We start from the raw sequence: 25,025 nt of genomic DNA, 5'->3' as shown, positions 1-25,025 counted from the left end.
AGACGTGTAAGATTGATCTGGTGAGTTGGTAAAACATACGGTGTAGCGACAGTCACATTGTGTGTCTGTGTGTCACCCGTCTTGTGGGGACAAAAATCTGATCACACAGGCACTTTGTCGGGACTCACCTCCCTTCTGGGGACAAAATGGGGATAAGATGCACGTCCCCATGACGTAAATCCTTACATTTTAGGGTGAAGACGTGGTTTAATTAAGGTAAGTCTTCAGGAAATTAATGTAAGTCAATGTAACCTCCCCAAAAGTCATGAAAACACGACTCTGTGTGTGTGTGTGTGTGTGTGTGTGTGTGTGTGTGTGTGTGTGTGTGTGTGTGTGTATGTGTGTGTGTGTATGTGTGTGTGTGTGTGTGTGTGTTTGCAGAAAGGGGACAGGCTGATTCATCATCCTAGTTGGTTATGCAGACAGGCTTTGAAAGCAGCTCTCTGGACACGGCACTGTTCCCCTCCAACATCAAATATTCAACACACACCTTTTCCATCTTTTCAAAGTGCTAAATGTCTACACACACAGAAGCCTTGTGTAGAATGCTGATATTGAGTCTCCTAAGGACCTTACAGCTGCTTTGTAAGAGGAAAACCAAAGTGATCTGTGATGTTGAAAATCACAAAGAAATAAAAGACGGAGGCGGAGTGTAAAGTGAAAAACACAGCTTGTTAACAGAAGGTCTCCCACAACATAACTTACACTCAACAACGGTTTACAGCTGAAGCTCCTCAACACTGTTTGAATGGGACACAACAAATACACTCCATGGTACGCCAACACTCTTGTGAGCGTACAATTAGGGCTGCAACTAATTATTTTCTTTATTGGTTAATTTGATTATTATCGGTTAATTAATTGAGCAATCGTAAAAATGTGAATATAATGACAATGATTTCAAATGTCTTGTTTTGTCCAACAAACATGCCAAAACCAAAGATATTCAATTGACAATGATAGAAAACAGAGAAGCAGCAAACGCTCACATTAAGGTCACTGGAACCAACAAACATTCAACAAATAGTTTCTGATTCAATTCCTGTAAGTCATCATTGTCCAGTAGTGCCTCCAAAACAAAGCCTGATCTCCAGCACTTGCATATTCTTCTTCTAACACTAATCCAGTCTTGACATTGCAGTCAACAGAACCAACCTCCTCTCAGATATTATTATATCTTAGTGCCAAAATCCACACTTCTCTTCTGTTTAATCTAAGCATTTTCACTGTGATGTTCTGAATCCCTTAATAAACCAATGATCAGCGTGGAAGAACATGCCTCAATGGATACTCACAAATAACGTTGTGTGTGATGTTTTAGTTGAGAAAAATGCATGCATCCGCCATGTTGTGATTAAAACAACTTAACCTCTACAGCTGGGGACTTTTTTTCCTCCGAGACCTAATTTGACAAAGTGAAAGTGGCCGAGAGCTCTAGCACCAAGTTGTACATTGGCAATAGCAGACATAATCTCTGACTTACTTTTATGATCCTTATATAACATTTTAGCCACCACCGTCCTTGTCTCTATTAATATCCCACCAAAGGCGCAGCGCTTCTTGAGTTTCGTTAGGATGTGAGCCACTAAACAAAGCTTCTGTTGCTGCGTTGGCCTTCTTTGTCCGTTTGCTAAACGTCGTTTTCAGCTCATTTTACCTTCTCTGTCCCATGACAAGCTGCTGGGGACTTTGAGACACACACACATTTGTCTTTTACATTTGTGAATTTCAGGTTTTGTGTTCACCTTCCTCATGAAAATAGTATATTTTTGGATTTTTACTGAGCTATGTTCTGCAGTTATTGTCAAATGCCAGTCTGCTAACATCTCCTAATGTTACGCCGTCACTGCAGCGCTAACTCTTAATTGACAGGTGATTTTCAAATAATCATTTGTTGTCAGAAGGAGGCGGGATGTCTAGAACAGGTTAATGAATTGACTTTGTGTTATCAAATTTATGTGCATTTTTTAAACTTAAGCGAGCTGCTGGTGTCTGGTGAGCTACTTGCTGTATACGGTGTTAGTCAAATAGTGTTGGCTTTTTCAGTTCCTGTTGCACTACCCTTTAATCAAGGGATTTATTATTTTGTCACAAACAATGAAGTATTTCTAGAATATATATATATATATACAAGCCCAACATTTTAGCTCTCTCATTTTTATTTCATCATCTCGACCTGCTTCCATCTGTTCCTCAGACCACAGCTCCAGTATTCAGAACTTACATGTTCCAGTTTGTCCTTCCTGCGAAGCCAGACGCCGGCTGAGTATTCCCGCTGCTGCACTGCCGAGATTATGGAATTTGCTGGAATCCCGAGAGCTGGCGTGCTAAACGCTAACCCCTGACCCCTCAGGTCCAGGGTCCCTCGTAGCTCCATAGGGATAGATGGATGATCTCTTAGTCTCGGTAAAAGGAATCAATCAACTTGTTGATCTCCCGTTCATAGCTGAAGAAAACTTTTCCTTTTTGGGATGCTGCAAGCATTCAGCTCCAGTGTGTTGTCTTCTGATAGGGTGTTGAGGATATGATTATAATATCGCTTTCAGTACAACCCTCCTCACTTCTTCTTTTTTGTATGACCAAAAGATGACAAGATCTGGGTTTGAAGCATTATATTCCTTAAAATGCATCCCCTCACAGCTTTCACTGTCATCGTATCTCTGTCTTCACCACTATTGGCAAATGTCCACAGGCTGTAGGAAATCCTCTTCCAGTGTGGCTCCAGAAAGCAGGGCTTCACCTTCTCATGATAATGCAGAGATCTCTGTAGATCAATGCTGGACTGGGTTTAGTAGAGCACAGACCTGTTAGGCTCAGCTCTCAGCACACCAGAGACGCCGACGACTCTGATCAGGACTTCCACTAATCCAGGCATCCCCGGTGTGGGAGTGTGTATGTGTGAGGAAGAGGAGGAGAGAGGAGAAGGGAGGGGTTCTGGAAACACAGAGGAAGAGGTGGATGGAGAGAGTTGTGGTGATGCAAAGGCAGCGTCAGAGAGGAAGGAAGGAAGGAAAGACCCCCGTGTAAAACAAACACCAGTGGAACCAGCAGCCCTGATGAAAGTCCATGGACAAACCTAGACTTTTATCACTCCATAAACTCTTTCATTCTCACTATTTCTCTCATTCCAATTCTTCTCTTACCGCAACTCTTCTTTCTTTCAGATAATTCTGATCAGATCTTGTCATCCCTCTCTATATGTTGCCAACTCTCTCTCTTTTTCACAATGTTTCGCTGCCTGCATGTACGGTCTTGTTCTCTTTCTTTCCACCACTCCCAACTGAAAATTGAGTTTTTCTTTTTCTTATTCTGGTGTGTTGCGTTTCTCTTTTGACCCTGTTGACGGGGTGCTATCCCTGGATACACATATGCACTTCTGACCACAGACACACACACACAGACACACTCACACACAAACAAACCTTGGCACATCACAACAGAGTGGTGCAGTGAGGCTGCAGTACCTCTCTACCCTTAACTTGGCTTGCCAGAAAAGCAATAGAGCTTAAAATCTTTAAGTGGCTTTAATGGAAATTGCCATACATGCTTTACACACACACACGCACACACACACACACAAACACACACACACACACACACACACACACACACACAATATTGAAACTTTGAAATAATTTATGGCAAACAGCCAGCGCACCTTAACTCGAGCTTAAAATGGAAACCATTATAATTGCAAGATTTGACTCTCAGCTTCTGCTGTTGAGATACTTAACAGCTAACGATAGAATATCAACCACACGTGGGAGGTTATATTTCTTATAGCTTTTCTAATTTGTCTGTTCAATGGGACAAATAATCCATATTACGATTAATATACTGGCCTTTCTCATTTGTTTCAAGTGGCAGATAGTTATTTTGTGGCTCAGTATTCCTTCTCAACAATGCCGAATCATGCACATTCATGAGGAAGCTCACAAACAATCACAGTCCTTCTACAAAGTCCCTCTCAGCCAGTCCAATCACACGTCTCTCTGCTGGCTGAGTGCACTGTATCAGTAGCCATCAGAGGAAACGCTCGCTGAATACTGAGCAGTAGAGGTTCAGGAGAGAACTTAACTGAACACGAGCCAACATAAACATTGAGCCGCGCTAAAAGGCTTTCAGATTTAAGACATAGAAATGCATCACATCCGCTGGCAGGCTGTAAACCTGTCTCTAAATTGATGAAAAGCTTTCATTTCACTAAATTGAAGCAGAACTAAATATTTCCACAAATTATCATTAACGGGCTCAACCAGCACTGAGACAATACAGTGCAGAAATACACTCACCACACTTTCAATGTTGAAGCTGCAACACTCCTGAGGCAGGGCACAGGTTATGAAACCATAACTCAGGGCTTTTGAAGGGGACGCAGGGGGGGGGGGGCATTTGTTACACATTCAGCGATAAAAACTAGCGATAAAAGTTTCCTACCAACGTAAAAGTTTCTTTTTACAGGATGCCTCATTTCCTCTGAGAAACAGGTGAGGTTCAACCATTTGCTTCTTCCATTTTCAGTAAATTCTCAGGTAAATGCGTATCTTTGACAACTGCTCTCCTGCTTTTCCTTAAAAGACATTAGATGTGCCCAGTGCACTGATTATGAAGTATAATTTTATTATTATTCCTCAAAATGTGCACCACTTGCCTATATATCCTGAAACAGATGTGCAGAGGGCTTTTTTCCCCCCAGCCTTTGCATTAGAACATCTACACAAACAAGCATTGCAATCACTGTTTGGAGTATTAATATGAATCTCTTTCCTAATGTAAGAGTAAAAATGCAGATGGGCTTGTTTAATAATTGATGAAGCTTTAGTCACAAAGCTATACAAGTCAGAATTATTCATTGTTTTGCTGTTCACTGAATAAAAACAATTTCATGTTTATTTCACTGCTTGTTTTGATCACCTTCTGTCTTTTGACGTTGCAACAGATTCTTCTTCTTCTCAGCTCAAACATAAAAGTCTGCCCCTGGTGTTTTTGCTATACATTTCCCTAAAGCACATCGCTGTGATGATTGCACCACAGGCTTCAATTACATTTTTTTACAGCGGCTTCCAAAGATTAGTCAGCCAAATATGCCCCAGCCAAAATCAATAACTCCCCTCAACCATCAACAGCTTTGAAGATCAGAGACGCCTTACCTCCATCGCTTCCTCCAGCTCTTGCAGCCTGCTGTGCGTGAGCGGTGCTTCATCTCTCGCAAAAAGCAAATGCAAAAGACTATTTTATTCCACACTGGACACACCATTAAATCCTGTTGGTCCTGTGATAAATAATCCTGAATAAGGAAAGGTTAATGGACCGTCCGTCCTGCAGAATGTGAGGATTAAATACTTTCAGGCCCGAGTAACAAAGTGAGAAACCACCAAGTGTCTAAAGAGTAGTCTATCATATTTGGGCAAAATTAACCTTTTGAAAATTAGTCTGAAGTTTATGTTTTTCTTGCAGTCATCACTCTCTTGTTCTCTGTTTAATACTTCCTTTCTCCATCCTCCTCAGTCACGCTCTGCTATTTGCTCTCACTTTCACAGTCGCTCTGCGAATCACACTTGTGGCTCGTCATCTAGGATCTCAATACTGGTGACCTGTTCATTTTAACTTGATAGGGAAATGCTACTCAGTCCATGTTATCATTCAAATTGTGTAATCTTATTTCTAGGGGGGAAAACACTCGTCTCACTACGATTTTATCCTCACAATGTTCCTTCCTTCTTCAGGCTGTTGGTCGTTGCAGTGATGGTTAAAATAAAATAGTGATTAATGAGTACGGCGTCTCATTGCTTCCATGACACTTTATCCTTCTGACTCTGAATTTATTCAGTCAAATTCTCTCTCATAGTTTTTGCTCTCTTTTAGTGTCTAGAGCTGTGCTCTCTCATGCAGACTCTCCAGCACCAAAGGACTAAAAGGCTCAGACTGCACGGTCTCTACAGGAGAAACCCCAGCTAATGGGATTGATTCCTCTCATCTCCTCTCAGTCAGTGAGAATATGGGGGTTTATATAAACTACAGTGTCGATTTAATGTTTCAAAATACATCCTTCTGTGGAATAGGCTTGATATTGTTGATGCATCATATGACCTCTGCACTAACTGTAGGATAAAGTGCTTGACCTGAGACATTTAGAAATATGGAGGGGTGTGTGTGAAACCAATAATTATAATTATGCTTTATCACAAAATTGCGACTTGGAATTTACGGGGCTTCAACATGAGACGAGACGTCTGTTGATAACATTTTAGAAGGCTCATCCAATTACTGTAAACCCTGAATCAGTATCCACACATACAATCATTATAATTAGGTATTATTTTGAAAGAGTCTTCTTCTGTATTTGGCCTCCCTATAATATCCCGGTGTAGGTTTGTTGTTTATCCAGTAGGGGGCAGTAAGGTCGATTTTCAACAAAGCCACAAGAAGAAGAAGAAGAAGAAGAAGAGCGACTTTAACTTACTGAACACTGAAGCTATGGCAGGTGACAAGGTCGGAGTTTTAAACTTTCTCCGCTAACTTCATATTGTAGATACTGTTTAAGTTAGTGTTAAAAACAAACCGCCTAACTGACCATGTCACTCAGCAGAGGTTATGAAGTAGAACAGTTAGCTATCGTAGCCTAGCAGTCTGTTGTTTGTTAGCTTAGCTTAGTTAGCTTGAACCTAAATGCTATGTAACGTTAGTTTGCTGTTAACTAGCTAGCTAACGTTAAAATAAAATGAAATGTTGCTAACGGATAGATTTATTGAGGGTGTTGTAAACAGCTGGAAGGTGTCGTAAAAACACACCAAACATAAATAAGCTGTTAAAACAAAACAATGAGCTGAGGACAAACTGCTAATCTATCGCTAAATTACGTTAATTTAGCTGATTTAGCAACGAACGTTAGCCGTACTGTGGAAATACAGAGACGAGGAAAGGAGAGGAAAAGTGGGGAAGAGGAGATTAAACGAGGTGTAGAGGAGAGCAAATGAAACGAGAAGGAGTAGAGGGGAAGGGGGGAGGAGGAGTGGAGAGGAAACGGGGGAGGAGGAGTGGAGAGGAGTAGAGGAGAAGAGAGAAATGAGAGTATGCTAGCTGATGGAGGTGATTTGATTACCTCTTATCTAACCATTACATTATGTGAGGGTAGTGAATGAGTGATCAGGCAGTTTAGTTTGAACACTATTCAACAACAAACTAGTGGACTAAGTTAGTGTTGATGAATTGTAGATCTGTGTTGCATTCCTTATCAGTACACTCACACTAACCTGCTGTATGTTTCTGTGTCATGCAGGGTCCTCTGGGCCAGCTCAAGGACCTGGTGGACCTCAAGGACCAGCTGGAAGACATTCAGAGACGGATGGAGGATGAGATACAGGCTGGGGTTCCTCCGGTAAAAATCACACATGCACTAATATCTACATGCACAGGTTAATCTGCCTTGAGTTGTGCTCACAGTTAATAAACGTATGTAGGTATGAAACCACGGGTCAGACTACCATGCACCAGGTCTAACGTCTCCTTTCCACGTGTCCTTAGGGAGGCAGTCTGCTGGGGTCTCCTTTCCTGAAGGGTTTTCTGGCCGGGTACGTTGTTGCAAGGCTTCGCTCTCCAGCTTTGGTGGGTGTTGTCGTAGGCACGTGTACAGGTATCTATGCAGCACAAAACTATGCCGTCCCCAACATTGAAAACACCGTCAAAGACTACATACGCAACTTTAAAGGAGGTTCCAAATAAGAAGACTGGAAGAGCAGGAGAGACATCTACAAGCTTCGGGTGCCACTACAAACGGGAACAGATACATATTTCATTAAAACACTTTTCTGTAGTTTTCATTTTCAGCTTCCACATAAATAGGGAAATTCTTAAGTAGCCAATTTATGGAGTAATCAGAACTCAGGTGATCAGAACAAAGGAGACCCTGTATTTCTTTCCATTATGGTCTATGATTACATTTTAGACTGCTGCCTGTAAGAGAATCATTAAAACTGCCATAATTGATTTCCGTCCTCAACCTTGTCCTCCCCACAATATGTGCTTTCTGAAGATGTATTGATGCATAATGAGACCGACCATTATCCACATGTGCAGGCCAGCTGTGTCGGCTATTTCATCTCCTTTCTTAAGGCGGGTCACTAGAGAGAAACGCACCATAACCCTTTATCTGTACAGATAAATATTTAGTCTCTCCAAGAGGAAATGTGTCATTTATTGCCCTCTAGTGGTCAGAAATCAATTATAGCAGCCTTTACTAATGTGCACTTTTTTTGCTCAGGGGGTGATAACGCTTGTACAGATGTTCTCACCTCACACTCATGTTGCTCTTCAGGGTAAAACCTGTCAAAACCCTTCATTTTTGGAGGTATTGGAGCAGAATATGGTGTGATGTCTTTGCAGCTCTCCATGCGATTATAGGTCAATTTTACACTTTGTAAAACATTTCGATTTTTAAATTATAGACTATCTTTGTAGAGGTTCATGAAAAAATAACCCATGACTCTACAAATTACACACAATAATAAATACTTCTCTATATATTCCTCCTCAAACTGCTTTAGAAAATGAAAACGTACGCCAAAGTGAGCATTTTCTTGAAAGATGTAGATTTAATTGCACTTGTTTTATCAAGACATGAAGGTGTGTATTTGGAGTATTTTATGATATAAATATATATATATATATTATTAAGAGTGTCTACTCTGGTCTGAAAATGTTATCATCTCATGCCATGTGTGCAATAGCCTTTCCTGATGGGGTTCGGCTTCCTATTTCATATGCTGGAAACTAGTTGATCTTTTGCACTTGTGTGAGTTTTAGGGATTTAAAGTTGTTACTTTGTCTTTCATTAATCAAGGATTTAGTTTTTTGTGTCCAAGAAATATCAAAACCCGTCAAAGAAAGTCTGTGATACAGTGACACGTTTACTAGAATGTGGTGACAGCTTCATGTGTAAAATGGATAAATGTCAATATTACATCCATAAATAATGCTGTAGCTGCAGGTCCTTTACGATTAAACCCACAAATAGGTTTCTTTTTCACAGGTACTGTATTGCTGCAGTTGGATTTAACGCACAATGCTTTTGTACACAGTCAGGCCTGTAACTAGTATTAGACACAAAAAGCCATATTTGAGTTCAGATTGAGGTTGTGCTCCTTTTAGTTTGTACTCTGACTGGAACATTTGATAACTGGAACACACAAACAACTTGTGCCTATTGACAATCATTGTGTTACTGTCTTTGTATTGCATGCTCCCTGTTTCTTAATGTCCCGTCTTTTATTTTTGCATGTTTACTTCCTTGTTTTGAACACTTGACATGCTGTGTAAAGTAGAATATGGGTCAATTGATGGTGCCTTATTTCACTGTTTTGTCATCATGGGGTTTCACTCGGTTTAAAATTCCTTTGTGATATTGTAAAAGAAATCCACCTGAGTTGTGATTAAGATTTTTATTTGGATTGTTCAAATAAATGGGGAGAATACAGTTTACCATTGTCTCAAAAGTGGAGTGTCCCTGTTTCCTGATTGTGCCCAAATGTGTTTCAATATGTTTCTCCTCATTTAGCCAGACATTAGAGACACGATGCTGTTTATCTGAATTATAAAAGTATATTTAGTCAAATATTCACCGCTCTTTACAAACTTCCAAATATAAAGAAAGGCTGTTTTAGTCAAACTGACATGGGACAATATCTTAATAAACAACATTTAAGTCTAAAAAACATTAACCAACAAATCCTTAACTTTAACCAGACATTTAAAAAACAGCAGCTGACAGATGGAGGAATGTAATCAATAGCAAAAGTCACCTTGTGTCAATTTAGTATAGGTTGCAGATGGGTATCAAACTTATAAGACGATGGCAAGCAGATAAATGTAATTATTTGTAAATGTATCAGCAGTATATAAAACCCTATGTGCTTCTCAAGTACTACACATATGAAGTGGATAAACAATGAGTTGGTGTTGAACTGTTGCTCGTGTCTGGAGGTGATGTCGTCAGCTTCAATTACCCAAAAGAGAAACAGAAAACACAACATAAAAAATTAAGCAGTTGAAAGTCTGAAAAAAGCACTTATTGATGGGACAGAATTAAACTGCATTGAAACTACAGCGGTATACAATAACTTCCTACATACAGCAATGCTCACAGATGTTAAATACACGGATACATACATGGAGAAGCAGAGGAACACCAGATGTGTACTCACCTCAGTATCACGCAGCATCAGGCAGAGTCAACAGTTTGCTTATGCTTCCTACAAAGACAGAAACGTCACCGTCAGCGACATCGTAGCTCAAACAAGGGTTCAGAAATAATCGTTACGTAACGATTATTTCTGAACCCTTATTAAATATATAAATATAAATGTGACTTCATGACCAGTTATCTCATCTCACCGGCGCGGACGGATGCGCCGCAAGGGGCGTGTCCTTTGGTCAGGGATCCAGAGATCTGCTGCCCGTCGGCCGGGTTCACACACCAGCAGTGCTGCACAAAGCACTGCTGGGCCCGGTAGAGGCCGCGCTCGTCACAGACGGGGCGGAAACCCGGCACCTGCAGAGGCTTCACACCAGCCGCCTCCAGCTGGCAGATGGTGGCCTGCTGAGGGACTGAGACGAGAGGAGAGGAGTTTAATCTGTGTGTGTGTATATGTGTGTGTGTGTATATATATACATATGAATAGAGTAAATATATACAGAACATACCAGTTTTATCTGGGACTTCGGTCGAAGAATCCTGTAGTAGAATCAGTGAAACAAAACAGAGAAAAAGATGAAGACCACATCCTCAACTGCACAAGAGAAACAAGGCAGAAACATCAGTGTTACTTTGTTAAAGATGGATTTTTATTTATTTATCGTATCGTTGTATCTAAAGAATATACCTGCACCTCCATTGTAACTAGAGCCTGACGGATAAAATTGCTTGGCTTCTATGTCAGATGATATCTTTAGCAGCATATATGCAACAAAAACACCAAAGACCTGTCGGACATCAATGAAAAGTCTATTTGAAATGTCCTGCTTTACAAAACAAATGTAGGGAATCGATATCAAAAATGTGTTAAAAAAATAAAATAAAAAATCAACCAATCTGGTATTGGCATATTATTTCTTACGTCGTCCAAAGAGACAGCCATTAGTTCGGGCAAGGCGTTCATGGGCATCCGCATGGGCACAGCGACTACAGACACAAAGAGAAACAGTGTGCGTGAGAGGTAGAAGACAAAAAGCAGATCCACTCAGGAAGGGAAAGTTAGAAAGGAATCTTGGATCCAGTCTCATTTGAACTCGTTTGAACCGCATAGCAGCCAAAGATGGCTGCTATGCGGTTTGTTTAGGAAACGCACATAAAACTTCTAGAAAGTCCCATCAGACTTCAGATCAGGTTCAGCTTGCTTTCGAAAAAAAAAGAGGAAGTACACTAATCTATCATAAATATAATGAGTAATATTGCAGGTCACTGGGGATTTTTCTGACATTTTGCTAAATGTCAACAGACTACAAGGATCTGAACTGAATTTGGCCTCCTCACCAGATCGTGACTTCGTCATCTCTGACCCCAGGTTTTCGTTCTGCTCCCGCAGAGTTTTGATGTCGCTCTTCTGGCTGAAGACGAAGTAGACGGTCATCGCCTGGCCCACAATCAGGACACAGGCCAACAGGGTTAGACCCGCCACCTTATAGGCCCGAGAGGAGCGGCCACTGGAGAGCAAAGAGGAGGAAGGAGGAGGTGAGGAGAGTAGAGCGGAGAAACAAGCTTTAATTTGGAGGACTTGTTCGACATTCACTCATTGAAGTTCAGTCAGGAACAGAAACACAGAATGACCAAATGAGGACAGAAATGAAGAAAAATACTTTATTTTGACGGGACGTTGTTGAGCATCAGCCATTTTAACTGTTCAAGGATCAGTGCATCTTTCTCAATTGATGATTTAAAAAAAGAGGAATAAAGACACTCACTGCTAATTGATATCTACCACTAACAAGGAAGTCATATGGACTAAACCTTAATGCGGGAGAAAGAGATGGATATGAAAGTGAGGGTGCAGAAAATGCAAATATGAGAAACATTCTGGAGGCTGAGATTCACGGCATTTCATTGAAACAGGAACCTCAGCCGTGGTATTCACCGTCAACAGTATACGTCACCACCAACTGAGAGATGAAATCAGTTGTTGCCAAGCAGACCACTGAGTGAAAGTTTGGGATTTTTCTGCCCTTTTCATTTTTTTTTTAGCTTACAAGGCCTCCTTTGGAAATTCCCATTACTTTAAATGACATGTCCTCTCTGAGACCGCTTTTAAATCTCAGCTAACTGTTACGTCTATTCTGTACTGAATTGATGTTAAACAAGTTAAAAACAGTCTAGAGTGATAGCACTCATGAAAACAAAATTCATGGAATAAAATGAGACAATTCCACGTGGACATCCACAGACTTTTGGTTGAATTACAACCCATCTGAAGGACTGTAGCCTTTATTTTGATAAATTGATATCCTTATCTATAACTCCATGAGTGTATAAATGTATTTTCCTTGTTTTTCGCACATCTATTGGTTTCCATTAATTTATGTACTATATGAAAATAAATCAGCAGAGATCACTTTTATCACAGTTAGTCAATTTTTCAAGTCAAGTCAATTCTGTTAATATAGCCTAATATCAAACAATGCCTAAAGTGGCTTTAAGCATTACCATTATTGTTGTTTGGTAATGTTTTAGTTAGTGCTGACAGACTCAACACAGTCAACACAGTTTCAAGAGTCTATTGATTGTAGATAAATGGAAATCAATGGCTAATTGGCAGATGAAAAATATGCATTAACAAATCTGAAGAAGAGCAAATGATTTACACTATGGTTACCTTTTAATTAAAGTATACCTAGTTAGTTATACATGTGTTACAACATGCTTAATCAATGTTATGGTTTGGTCCCACCAATACAAACTTTAGTTTAATTCAACTTCAGACATAGTTAAGACAAAATTACATCTCACAGGGAACTCTTTTTATATTATAAAAAGACACCTCATTCTTTTCTATTTTTATAACAATACCCAACATCATTTACGGTAAGTGGTTGCAAACTTTGTGAGGACCAACTTTTTGGTCCTGTAGTGTTGGGACCCCATAGAGATAAATAAACATACAAAATCCTCACCCCTGTGCATTGGCTGCCTGCTGGTTGGTAGCTGCCAGCAGAGGCTGGTTTGAGGTCTCGGGGTCCGACATCTTCACACAAACCTGGAAAAGCGCACATACATATCCACATGACGCAGGTTGAATGTGATGCTGCTGACACTAAACACAAACATACACTTACAGTCAGGACAGTCACATACCTTAATTCAGGTCAAGTTGCAAGTTGTTTCACAAATGTCAATGGCAGAATTCAGCGAGTTTTTTACTTTAAAGGCTGAGAAGAAACAAGGAACTGAAAGTAACAAGCTGGGGAAAACCCACACTGACATCCTGAACAACCAAATTCTAGTCCACCTGGATTCTTTCCAAACTGAATTTCTGATTGGTTCCTCATGATGACTCATCATCTGTTACCAGGCAGCCAAGATATAGCAACTATGAAACTGGTTGAAACGTTAAATTACCTTTTTATATCCATGTTGTTTAGATTTGTAAATAATACAATGTTTGTTGACAGATTATTACTAGGAATTACTAGGAATATAAAGAATGGATATCTGTACCATGGGTAATAGATTGAAATTATAGTAAATTATATATGATTACTGTATTGATATTATTAGTATTAGTGATTTGGTATTAGCAGACTTTTTTTTCATTTCAAGTTTGCTCACAATCATAGCCCCTGACCGAATTTTTAAGTCCCACAATCTCCAGCAGCCCCCACATTGTCATTATCTTATATATATTATACTTCATTAATATCTTTTATACACATTTCAAATAAATATCAACACATTCTGATCAGACATCTCCTGGGATCATGTCGTCTTGCCTCTCTGTATATCTATATGTAGGTATGTACATTCTGTGTATACTTGCAGAGTTGTTCGGTCAACTGAAATAGTCCAATGATCTACACTTATTAAAACAAAGCAGCTTTTGTATAGCTTCTCCTCAATTAAAGCAGTTCCCATTTTTGGAAATTTCACTCTGACTGGTTTTATCTATCTGTTTATTAATATTAGTATTATATTACAAGTATTTGGGTTTTTATTAGTTTTGACTGTCATTTTTGAGGAACAAAAAAAGTAACATGAAATGGAAGTACAATGAAAGTCTGACATTTGAGAAGGAGTGGCTGATTTAAGTGAGAGCGCAGTGGGGAACATAGAGATGGGGTGAGACCAGAGTGAGACTGGTAAATTTACAATAAGTCAAAATAAAATCAGGGTCAAATAGCCTACATATAGTCTCAGTTATTCATAGGGATTTCAATTTACCAAAGTTTCCCTGCTTTCTTGTATAAGTTTCATAATTTACAGACTGGACATATTGAGATGCTAATTTACAATCACTATGGGGATAGTCTCAAAGCTTCTTGAATCATCAGCGTGAAACCAAAAGAACATTTGTATTTGCCAACCTACTGCAGTACACTCCAGTCCAGTAGGGGGCGGTAGAGGCCTGTAAGCTCATTGGCCAACCGAAGAGGATGGAAATGTTTTGCCCTCTGTGATTGGTTGAACCCGTACTGTTGCAGGAAGTAGACATCGCTGCTGCACTAGCTACGATTTCTAACGGAATACCCACAAATTCGTTGAGCATTTTAACGGTATGAATGCACTTGTTTTCTACTCTGTTTAAAGATAGTGTCATACACGTCTCTGCCATGTTTTGTGCCATTTAGCAAGCTAACATTAGCTAGCGTCAGCGTACAGCGCCAAATTTAAAATACCAGCTAATGTTAACATAAGCTTTAACGTTAATTACCGTGATGGCTAGCAAACGTTTTCAAGTCCATGTCTGCTTCTGTAAATTAAATGTTGCTGCTCAAGTTAACACACATATAGTGTCCCTGCTTTCTGTGTAACTGCCATTGCTTGCTGACGACATGATATAGAGTTAGCTAACATCTGTGGATTAACTTAACGTTAACCTGCTGAACAATTAACAATTAAGCCTTAACGATACTATGTTAGCTAGCTAGCTAACCGATTCAACGGTAACGTAAAAGCTTTATGTAACGCTAGCTAACTAACACCATGTTCTCACAGATGATGCGAAGACCTCGAACAACAACTGCCAAAGTTGTGGAGATCAGAGACTCAGACTCCGACTTGTAAGTGATTTTGATTAATTTTGTGCAACAACAGCATCTGGGTTTTCTGTTTTTTGCCAAACGGACAGATACTTTCGTATGCAAATAAGAATGTGTAATCCACTAGAGACACTAGACAGTTTTTATAATGCTGAAGGAGTGCAGGTTAACCCGGGGTAAACATACTAATGTAGCAGAAAGAGCTAACTCCTATTCTAGTTCTTGGAATTTGATGATTTTCCACGTTTGTTATCTACTCGACCATCAGGTCATTTTCCCAGACAATCAGTAGTGATGAGGATATTGATGATTGGAGGCCAACAGAGCCAAAGCCAAAAGCCCCCAGCAGGGCAGCCAAAGCTCCTGCAGCAGCCGGGGAGAAGAAAGCAGCTGCCAAGAGAACCGCTAAACCAAAGGAGCCAAAAGCACCCAAAGTGCCTAAAGTGCCAAAAGTTCCTAAACCAAGGGCACCACTCAAACCTGCAGCGGCGCGAAAGACACAGACCCCTAAAGTTCTGAAGGATTCTGGTGCAGCAGTGTTGGCTGGAGCAAAGAGGAAATGTATTGATGAAGGCAAAAAAGATGATAAGGCTGCAGAAAACAAAGGAGCAAAACAACCTGACCGTCCAGAGGGAGAGAAGGCCGAAGAGAGTGGGCCAAGTATCAGAATGAAGGAGGAGGTAAGACTCACCAACGTTTTAGTAGTAGGAGTATATCTGCATACAAACACACACACGCACAACAAGAAGATGACATTTATTCATATTTTTGTTTATTTCCCCGTATGTTTTTCTCTTCTTTCTGTCTGATGTTTTTTCTTGTAGAGGGTGTCATTTATCGTGTCAGACGGCCATCAGGCAGACAGATGGGCAGGCGAGGGGTCGTCACTAGCTGGGCTTACAGCAAAGAAGGAGGAAGTGGAGGAGGAGGACTTCACCTTTGATGAGCCCTGTCAAAAGAAACAGAAGACCAGTGGCGCCTGCTTGGGACGACCGACTGCTTTAGCATCGTCAGAAGCAAACACTCTGAGGAATGAACTCAATATGAACTGGGATTTGATAGAGGTACTAATGGGGTTGTTGGTGTGTTTTTATGTGTGGAAAAGTGTTTCTTGCCCCAAGATACTAACAGTGGACAAACATTTTTATTTATTGAAAAGTAAATAATTGGTGGTTATATGGGCGGTGTCTTTCTGCCTGCTTAACTATTTGCGTGTATAGATGAACTGTTTGCATGTGTCCCTCCCCTCAGCTGCTGTCCACCCTGACATGTGTGGAGCGATGGGTGTGTGTAAATATCATTGGGCTGATTCGTGAGGAGAACACGGTGCCATTCATGGTGCGCTACCGTAAAGACATGATTAACCACATGGACGCCGATGCTGTGCGAGACGTCCAGCTGATATATGAGGAGTTATGGTAGGCAAATGAAACGTCTTAAATTTAACACAAATATAATAATCTAATACACCTTATCATCTACTCTTGCCAGCACTCATCCAATGCATTCACAAGCACATTTAGGTACAGAGTCTAATCTATACAGCTGTAACTGAAATGTTTTCTCATGAGCTGAGCAGGCATGTCGGACATTGGCCACTAGATGGTGCTAGTGGCCAAGCTTTGAGGCCTGAAACAGTATCACATTTTTGTGATTGTTTTACTTGTGTGCATGTGTGTCACTTAATTGTGTGTGTCTGTGTAATCATTTTGCTCTGTATATTTAATCAGTTTCTCTTTTTCTTTTTGTTTACTTGTGTATGTGCGTGTGTTGCCTCAGCTGTCTAGCCAAGAAGACCCAGTCTGTGGTTCAGACCCTGAAGAAGGACGGGGTTCTGACAGCTGAGCTGGAACAAAATCTGAGGAGCTGCCGATCAGCTGATGAACTGGATCACGTGGTCAGAATCACATTTTTATGCTAAAGCAACATCTGCCATTTAAATTTACATTTGGCGACGTAATATCAATATCTTCACAGAATGTGTCTCTTACACCTATCCTTACCAATCATCTCAGTCCTGTGCGTCTGTCTTTGTGTGTAGTATTCTCCCTACAAGAAAGGCAGTAAGCTGACGAAGGCTCGCAGAGCCAAAGCACTCGGCCTTGAGGCGGCCGCCTCTGCACTCATGGACTCACCGAATACTCTGGACCTAAAGGCATGGGTAAAACCTGGTACTGAAGGTAAGACATATACATTATTTCAGACATTAAAAACAGCCCTCAACATTGTTGAAATTCAATTTGCTCTGATATTTATAGAGCTCATTAAAGGTTTCACAAGTGGACTGTTTTTAAGTATGGTGTGTTTTTGTGTGTCAGGTCTGTCATCGGTGGAAGAAGTGGTGACAGGTGTGGAGCACATCTTGGCTGATATGATAGCCAAAGACCCTGAGACACTCACCTACGTGAAAACATTGTGAGAACATATTCACATGCAACGTTTTGATTTTAATTTCCACTGTGGTCTGTGTTACATTGATATTAGTACCAGAGTATCTTGTACCTGCTACATTGGTAATGATACAGTGCCCTCCTCCTTCACGCTCTCCCTCTGTGTTTCTCTCTTGCTGTGTCTCAGGTGTGAGAACAGCTTTGTGACCATCCAGTCTTCTGTGTCTAAGACGGCACTAAAGGAAAAAGAGCAGGAGAAGTCTGTCAAAGGCCACAAGAAACCCGGGGCCCAGCAAAACAAAAACAAGGACATTGACAAGTTCCACCTCTACGTTGACTTCACCTGCAACATCCAACGCATCCAGCCCCATCAGGTAGCAAGACAGACCAGTTTATGGTTCCTCCTTCCTCCCTTCCTTCTTTCCTTCCTTCCTGAAGTAGAGCTGTGGCCTGCAAATTAGGTTAACACAGCTAATAATAATACAGCTTTAATAAAAGACACATTCAATTTATACACATGAAAAACTAATGAAGTATGCTGATTCATTCTGAAGGTCATTTACCTGTATTGTGTTTTTTGCCTTGACTGATCCACACAAACACACACACTCTCTCTCTCTCTCTCTCTCTCTCTCTCTCTCTCTCTCTCTCTCTCTCTCTCTCTCTCTCAAACAAATGCACACCATCTGTTTGTGTTTGTGTCATTTCTGTCTGCTTCATCTGTGCCGCTCCTGAATGCTAGCCATGTCAGTCGCAGTTAGCCTTGCCTGTGCCTCCACATGTACCCCTCCTGTGCCCTGCTCTGCCTCCTCTGCTCCCCCTCAGTCCCTCTAGTGACTAGTGGGTTACTCAGAGTTGGTCCCGGGCCTCATGTGTCACCACAGCTTCCATCACCCGCTGCCTCTCTACCACAACACACTCTCTGGCAACCGCGCTCTGCCCTACAGTCATACAATCACATAAACATACATTCATGCGCACACACACTGGCTCACACACAAGCACACCCTGCAAGTCCCCTCATTCTCTCCTCTTAACATATGTGACATGTCCCCTGCCGACATGCCATTGGATTAGGAGGCTTTGATTGACAGGCGTTCTCCTGTAGTGACAGCTACTGCTGCTGGGCCCACAGGCGGACGGAAGGATGGGGTGAGGGAGAGAGGGGGGATTAAAGGGAGGGACAGAATGAACAGATGAGCGACGCTGAGGTGCGTCCGTCACTCTCTCGCCTCGCTCTGCCTCCCTCCCTCTTTTTCTGACTAAACCTCAGCCCTCCACTCCATTCCACACCTCCCCTTTTCCCTCCTCCTCTCCCGTGTATGAGAGGCCTTTAATTCGATGACTCGCTTTTGTCATGGAGCGTTAATCCACAGGCTGCCGTGACCCTGCTAGCTGTCGGATTCCGGCTAAAATGAACCTTTTCTAGCCGTCAAGTTGTTGCAAAGGGGGAGCAGGTGGGAGATGTGTTTTGACAGTAGGCATGTGTGTGAGCACACACTCGCCTGTTTGCTTTAGCACATTTTATTAAGCCCCAGCTCTGGTGGATTGTTAACGGAAAAGGACCATTTTATGAACGGAGGGATAGAAAAGGCGGTGGTGCCAGACAAAATAAGCCAGTTAATTAATAAAGGGATACATTTTACAGGTTTTAAATGATTAGACTATGACATACAAAGACCAATATGTAATATAAAGATAGTAGTAAGACTAAAGAAGGATGAAACATGAACATTCAGTCCCCATGTCTGCATCAAATGCACTTTGGGATTAAAGGTATGGGGCTGCGACTAATGCTAATGTTCATTTTAAGTTAATCTGACTATTTTTAATAGTTTTGTCTGTAACATACTTTAGGGGATGTCATCAAATTGCTTGTTTTGTCCAACCAACCAAAACCCAAAGACATTTAATTATACAATCACACAAGACAAGAAAAGCTGCAAATTCTAACAATTACGAGCTGCAACCTGAGAACGTTTTGGTATTTTCTATTTGATTTGGTTATCAAAATGTTCAGTTAATTTATTAATTTATTTCATCCCAAAAAAAAAAAAAAAATAGAATCATTTTCTATCATGGAGAGTTATGGGATGTAAAAAGTCCCCTGTTTGATGTTTTCCTTTATAGAATTATGTAGCGGTTTCCTTCATTCTCTAAAGTTAGTGTGTACAGAGCTCTGGTCTTCAGTATGTCTTAAAGCCATTTGACATATCGAGTGGAGATGCTTAGCTCAGATTTAATTCCGTCAGATTTGATTTGAGGTCTTCTTCCTCGGCTTCACATTTACCTCATAGCTATTAGCAGCCGGTACGCTCCTCAGTCTGCCAGGGCGGGTTTGTTGAATGTGCAGCGGGCTATTTTTTAATGCGATTTGTGCTGCGATCAAATGGTAGTTTAGCGCTTCGGCGTGGGGCTCGCCTGCAGAGCAGCTTGGGTAAATGGAACTGTTTCATCAATTGAACACTTCTTTTCTGATGGACAGGTGGAGAAAAACAAGTTTATTTGTATTGTCACTCACATACACGAACACTTAGTTTTAGTGTTTGTAAAGAAGATGATAACTACCGCTGGTTCAATATATGATAAAACAAATAGCAGTCATATTTGTTACACATCATATTAACAATGATTTATATTTTAAGAAGAAGGCCCCCACACAAAAATGTAAATGTTTATGGCGTAGTCATTTAACTATTTTAAATAGTGCTCTCTGGTCTGTTTAATCCCCTGCTAGTTTTCTTACCCCTGGTATTTGGTACTCATGGTAAATATTTACAACTGAGATAATGAAATAAATACGAGCACATTTGGTAAAGCCACATTTGAAACTATGAAGTACACTAAGTGCTAATTGAGATGCTTTCCCTCTCTCTTCTTCCTCGTCCTGAGCTGAAGTTTTGTTCTTCCATCAAAGACCTTCAGACTCCGCGCTGTGTCGTGTTTGTTTTTGGATAAAATAAGAGAGCGTGAGCCGGACAGAAGGAGTACGGAGTTCTCCCTGAGCAGCCCGTATGTTTGTGTTAAAGGACCAGCGTGTGTCGTGCTGGGCCGCGGCCCCCTGTGGTGACTTATCCCCATCGATGTTTAGAGAGTCAATATTTATCTGGAACCGTACGGTCATAAGAATAATATTCACTAAATGGAGCTTACATTCCATATGCTTCAGCAGTTATCGTTGTTTATCAGGAACATAATATGCTCGCTTCCGTTATATATTCAACCCTCTTGCACTGCGACAGCTAAGCCCTAACTTTTATTAAAGGCAATCTTTGGCTTCATAAAATAACATTTTAAACCATTTATTTACATATTAAACTATCTATTTATATTTGGATGTCAAATATGGTCTGAAAAATCTGCAGAGAGGTTTGGAAATGTGAGTCAGGAAGAGAAAAGAATTTTGAAATGGAAAATGTTTATTCAGTTCAACTGTTATTGTACAGTGTGTCCCGTGTGTGTCAGCCAGGTCAAAAAAGTGTGTGAATCTGTGTGTGTGTGTGTGTGTATCTTTTTGTGTGTCCTTGATATGTCGGATGGATGGATGTGTTGATGGTATTCTTCTAAAGAAAGGGTGAGAGAGCGAAGCAGACAGACAGAGAGACGATGGTCGTTGGCTGACCGCCCTCCCTCGGGGGCGGGTGGACGGATGAAGGACCGTCTAGGAAAGACGTTCTGTCGGGTTTCGTCAGGGTTTGGCCGGTGCTCGGCCATATGTCACTCCTGGCCCGTCTAACACACAAACACACACTCTGTCTCACATCACCCTTCCTCTGAGATCACCCTCCATCTCCCACCAATGACCTAACCCAGGCGGAAAGTGAGAGTCGTCACGTACATACAGACACTAGGTTGTTCATCATCAGCGAGGGCAGCGGCCAGCTACCAAGGAAAAGAGACTGTGGGAGACGGCCACATCTTTTAAAAATTTTTTTGGGGGGGGGCATAGTTGCATTCACCACAGTTAGGGTTTGGCAACTGGGCAACGAGAAGATTCATTTTGAGGTTTTGTTTCTGTATTGCCTTAAAATGTATGTTTATCATTAGGCGAAATATGGCAAGATCGGCTTTGGCAACTTTCTGTTACATAGAACCTGCATACCATGCATCATAGCATCATAGCATTGTGTATAGACGGTGACATTTTTCTGTATAAGTGATTGCCGAAGGTATTCTGAACCAAAATATATCCGAGACTTTTAACCAATGCCATTTATCTTGTTTTTCTGAAAATATTTTCACATTATACGTGTTCAACCGCACATTTATTAAATCGGTGTAGGGCATGTAATGTATGACAAACATGTAACGGCATTTTGTTTGTCATCCATACACAAAATATTCTTAAAAACGTTGTATGTTGAACCCTGAGAACAAAGGGCCATTTTGTATTTACTACTTAACTTTCACTATTGGGACTTACCCAGATGTTCAGAGAATCCAGAAAGAAGTGTTTTTCTTCAACGGCATGCTAAACAGTGCTTTGATGAAGATTGTTTGAGAAATCTCATCACAGTCGGTGTGTCAGCCGAGGGCGGGAACATGCCAGCAGAAGAGAAATCTAACTTTCATCATAATTCAAGCATGCTCGCTGCATTAAATCTTGCCTCTGCTGTGCCATTAGCTGTGTTTTTCATTTTTATTTTTGTGTGTGTGTGTGTGTGTGTGTGTGTGTGTTCAGCACATCCGAGGGTGCTGCTGAGCGGTAATGGTTGTGGCACCACGTGTGTGGGTGTGGGTGCGGGTGGGGGTAGGCCTCGCGGTCTCGGCGCTGATGGTGGCGTAGTGGTGGCATTTGTCAGATTGCCTCTTCCGCTTGGTTTCCAGATTGACGTTTTGTTTCTTGGCCCTGTTCTGCGGCGGGCTAAAGATTCCCCACTGAAAAGGTCAGACACTTACTACAGTTTGCTTAACAGCATGTAGCAGTTCCTCTGAGGGGGGAACCAGCACACAACACGACGGGCCTGGCCACAGGATACGCTCCTAGGCTCATCGCTTTTACACTCTCTTCTGTGGAGAGTTAAAAGATTTCGTTTTTGTGTGGCGGTTTGGGTGTGTGTGTTTTTTTTATACATAGACAGTAACAGTAGAGTAACCTTGTCTAACCCCAAAAAGCCCTGTGTGTACAAATCACATGTTAATTAAAAGTATTTGCTTCCTTTTTCTCTGCGTTCATGAGCACTGAATACAGTTTGTTGTATTGCATTAAACAGGTTGTGTGTGTGTGTGTGTGTGTGTGTGTGTGTGTGTGTGTGTGTGTGTGTGTGTGTGTGTGTGTGTGTGTGTGTGTGTGTGTGTGTGTGTGTGTGTGTGTGTGTGTGTGTGTGTGTGTGTGTGTGTGTGTGTGTGTGTGTGTGTGTGTGTGTGTGTGTGTGTGTGTGTGTGTGTGTGTGTGTGTGTGTGTGTGTGTGTAGACTCTGGCTATAAACCGGGGAGAGAATCTGAAGATTTTGACAGTGAAGGTGAACATTCCCGACAGGTTGAAGAGTGACTTCACTTGGTGGTGCATCAACAACAGGTCAGAAACGCGACACACTTCTACGTTGAGAAATAACCGAGTTCAGCAGAAACTCAAAACCTTAAAAAATGTTCTCAACAAATTACAGTAGAAACAAGGATTAAACTAGAACTCTCACATCATTTCGTTCTGCTGCATCATTTAGTTTTATCCACATATCCATTTAGGTTAGAGAAAATGTCATTAACATATTATAAACTTGTCATTTGTTATGTGGAATACACAAAAAAATTAAGTGAAGTTGACATATGTCCTCAGTCAATTCATCTTGTATAAATAAAGGTTAAAGAATTAACATTAAATTAAATGTTTAATCATGAGGCTGTCGTGTTTGTTTTAAAGGAATGGTCTGTTAATATTACACCATATGTGCAACACTCTGGTTGCTTGAAAATACAATAACATTTATTTATATTATAACATTAAACATTTTCTTTTTGTTGTGTGTGAGATGGGATGGGTGACATATTTTCTCCTGAGAGGGAGGGAGTTTGCAGAAGTCACATTTAATTCTATACATTTTATTTATCAGTGGAAATGGCCCATAGAGAAAAAAACCAACAACCTTTGTCCCGCTGTTTTAATGCAGGTGGAGGCCGAAGACGTTGGCAAAAGAAGAGCTTCGTGCAATCATCAAGAATGCTGTAGAGGACTCGTATAAAAGGCTTATTCTGCCTTTCCTCACGAGGAGTTACAGGTATTTTGAGTGTGTGTGTGCTCTCAGGGTCTTATTCATTTACGCTGTGTCCCTATTCCCTCTTCTTCCCCATACCGCACCTCTTTCTTTCCTCCTCCGTTTTCACATTTTTTCTTTCCCCCCCCCCCCATCTCTGTCTCTCTCTTGCATCCCGTCTCTTTAGGACTAAGCTGACAAGTGCAGCAGAGAAGGAGTCGATCGCCATGTTTGTGCGAAACCTCCGGCAGCGGCTGTTGGTCTGTCCAGTGAGGGGCTGTGTCATCATGGGGGTGGACCCTGGCTTTAGACATGGCTGTAAGCTGGCAGTTCTCTCCCCCACTAGTAAGTGACCGCATAGTGTACTAAACTCATGTGTGCACCACCTACCTCTGCATCTAAAACAGTTTGGGCTCTAATCCTTGTAACACCATACCCATAGGCTCATAGGCTTCAGATATGCAAATGAAGCTCTACTTCTTTTCCCTCATTAGTATTCCCTTCTATTCATAATGTTATTGGTTGCTGATACATTCAAGAAGCATAAACACAAATTGCTACATGTTTAGGAACAGCCCCGTTGTTTTCAGTATTTTTCTGTAACTAGATTAGATCATGAATCTACTTTTTTACACTGTGCTAACTAAAGTGCCATCCCAGATTCATGGCTGATGGCCTACATTTTGGTGTTTGTGTGCATGTCGGAGACTAGATGCCAGTTGGCATGACCCTGGTGAGATGATTATCTGTTAGCGTGCACATGTGCATGTGTGTTTTTGTATGTCTGCTGTGCTCTGCTGTATGTCGCAGCGTGTGTCTCAGTGGGTGTGGCTTCACACTGCGCCAGGGTAGGTCCCACCCTCTGGGTGACTGACTGTGTAACGCTGACACACTTAACGCAGACAGACGCAGGTATGTTTTGGGTGTCGGGCCCAGCAGGGTGTGCTCACAGGTTTGATGTTTTCCCAGCTCATGTGACTTCCGGTCAGAGCTGCATTCCTCCATCTGAGGAAGCAGCTAACTGTCAGCTGCTGGACTTCCTGCAGATGTTGAGTTCATAAATCATTTTATTTATTTAGGGCATACAGTGCAGAGACATTAGCTGGTTATACAGCGTAGTCTCTTGTCAACATAATACTTTATCAGCAACATTGTGTTTCCTCCCTCTTGTCTTCGTCTCCCTGCTCTCAGGTCAGATTCTTCA

The 25,025-nt window shown here is 41.3% G+C and overlaps 4 protein-coding genes across 4 annotated transcripts in view; 2 read left to right on the top strand and 2 right to left on the bottom strand.

The window, feature by feature from the left end:
* Positions 1-2,377, bottom strand: part of LOC142931823 (inactive phospholipase D5-like) — a 38,365-nt gene extending 35,988 nt beyond the window's left edge. Inside the window, exon 1 of the mRNA XM_076075941.1 lies at positions 2,225-2,377. Within this exon, the coding sequence (XP_075932056.1) occupies positions 2,225-2,377 (153 nt within the window). The remainder of the gene's footprint in view (positions 1-2,224) is intronic.
* A 4,047-nt stretch (positions 2,378-6,424) lies between these two features.
* LOC142931685 (SLC35A4 upstream open reading frame protein-like) lies at positions 6,425-9,491 on the top strand. Its single transcript, XM_076075734.1, has 3 exons — positions 6,425-6,492; positions 7,280-7,378; positions 7,525-9,491. The coding sequence occupies exons 1-3, from the start codon at positions 6,478-6,480 to the stop codon at positions 7,720-7,722; spliced, it is 312 nt and encodes a 103-aa protein (XP_075931849.1). The 5' UTR covers positions 6,425-6,477; the 3' UTR covers positions 7,723-9,491.
* On the bottom strand, positions 9,423-13,476 carry cd74b (CD74 molecule, major histocompatibility complex, class II invariant chain b). Its single transcript, XM_076075733.1, has 8 exons — positions 13,340-13,476; positions 13,159-13,241; positions 11,528-11,697; positions 11,112-11,176; positions 10,699-10,729; positions 10,390-10,602; positions 10,200-10,247; positions 9,423-9,991 (listed from the first exon to the last, which is right to left on the bottom strand). The coding sequence occupies exons 2-7, from the start codon at positions 13,227-13,229 to the stop codon at positions 10,207-10,209; spliced, it is 591 nt and encodes a 196-aa protein (XP_075931848.1). The 5' UTR covers positions 13,230-13,241; positions 13,340-13,476; the 3' UTR covers positions 9,423-9,991; positions 10,200-10,206.
* Positions 13,477-14,674: 1,198 nt separating this feature from the next.
* The window catches only part of srbd1 (S1 RNA binding domain 1), a 40,489-nt gene continuing 30,138 nt past the window's right edge, over positions 14,675-25,025 (top strand). Inside the window, exons 1-13 of the mRNA XM_076075793.1 lie at positions 14,675-14,754; positions 15,197-15,261; positions 15,509-15,920; positions 16,065-16,304; positions 16,492-16,658; positions 17,020-17,137; positions 17,282-17,420; positions 17,559-17,655; positions 17,818-18,004; positions 23,045-23,148; positions 23,738-23,845; positions 24,009-24,166; positions 25,013-25,025. The exon at positions 25,013-25,025 is cut by the window's right edge and continues 78 nt beyond it. Of these exons, the coding sequence (XP_075931908.1) occupies positions 15,197-15,261; positions 15,509-15,920; positions 16,065-16,304; positions 16,492-16,658; positions 17,020-17,137; positions 17,282-17,420; positions 17,559-17,655; positions 17,818-18,004; positions 23,045-23,148; positions 23,738-23,845; positions 24,009-24,166; positions 25,013-25,025 (1,808 nt within the window). The 5' untranslated portion in view covers positions 14,675-14,754. The remainder of the gene's footprint in view (positions 14,755-15,196; positions 15,262-15,508; positions 15,921-16,064; positions 16,305-16,491; positions 16,659-17,019; positions 17,138-17,281; positions 17,421-17,558; positions 17,656-17,817; positions 18,005-23,044; positions 23,149-23,737; positions 23,846-24,008; positions 24,167-25,012) is intronic.

The sequence above is a fragment of the Anarhichas minor genome, unplaced genomic scaffold, assembly GCF_050575085.1.
Source record: "Anarhichas minor isolate MPS153535 unplaced genomic scaffold, ASM5057508v1 ptg000054l, whole genome shotgun sequence".
NCBI classification, from domain to species: domain Eukaryota; kingdom Metazoa; phylum Chordata; class Actinopteri; order Perciformes; family Anarhichadidae; genus Anarhichas; species Anarhichas minor.
This window is presented reverse-complemented; position numbering and strand designations above follow the sequence as displayed.

What these genes read in the sequence shown, in the direction of transcription:
- cd74b (XM_076075733.1), bottom strand. Translation starts at nt 13,229, where the DNA reads ATGTCGGACCCCGAGACCTCAAACCAGCCTCTGCTGGCAGCTACCAAC. An exon ending in GATGACGAAGTCACGATCTG is followed by an intron (nt 11,177 to 11,527) that starts GTGAGGAGGCCA and finishes TTGTGTCTGTAG; the next exon opens with TCGCTGTGCCCATGCGGATG. An exon ending in TGGCTGTCTCTTTGGACGAC is followed by an intron (nt 10,730 to 11,111) that starts GTAAGAAATAAT and finishes ATTCTACTACAG; the next exon opens with GATTCTTCGACCGAAGTCCC.
- LOC142931685 (XM_076075734.1), top strand. An exon ending in TACAGGCTGGGGTTCCTCCG is followed by an intron (nt 7,379 to 7,524) that starts GTAAAAATCACA and finishes ACGTGTCCTTAG; the next exon opens with GGAGGCAGTCTGCTGGGGTC.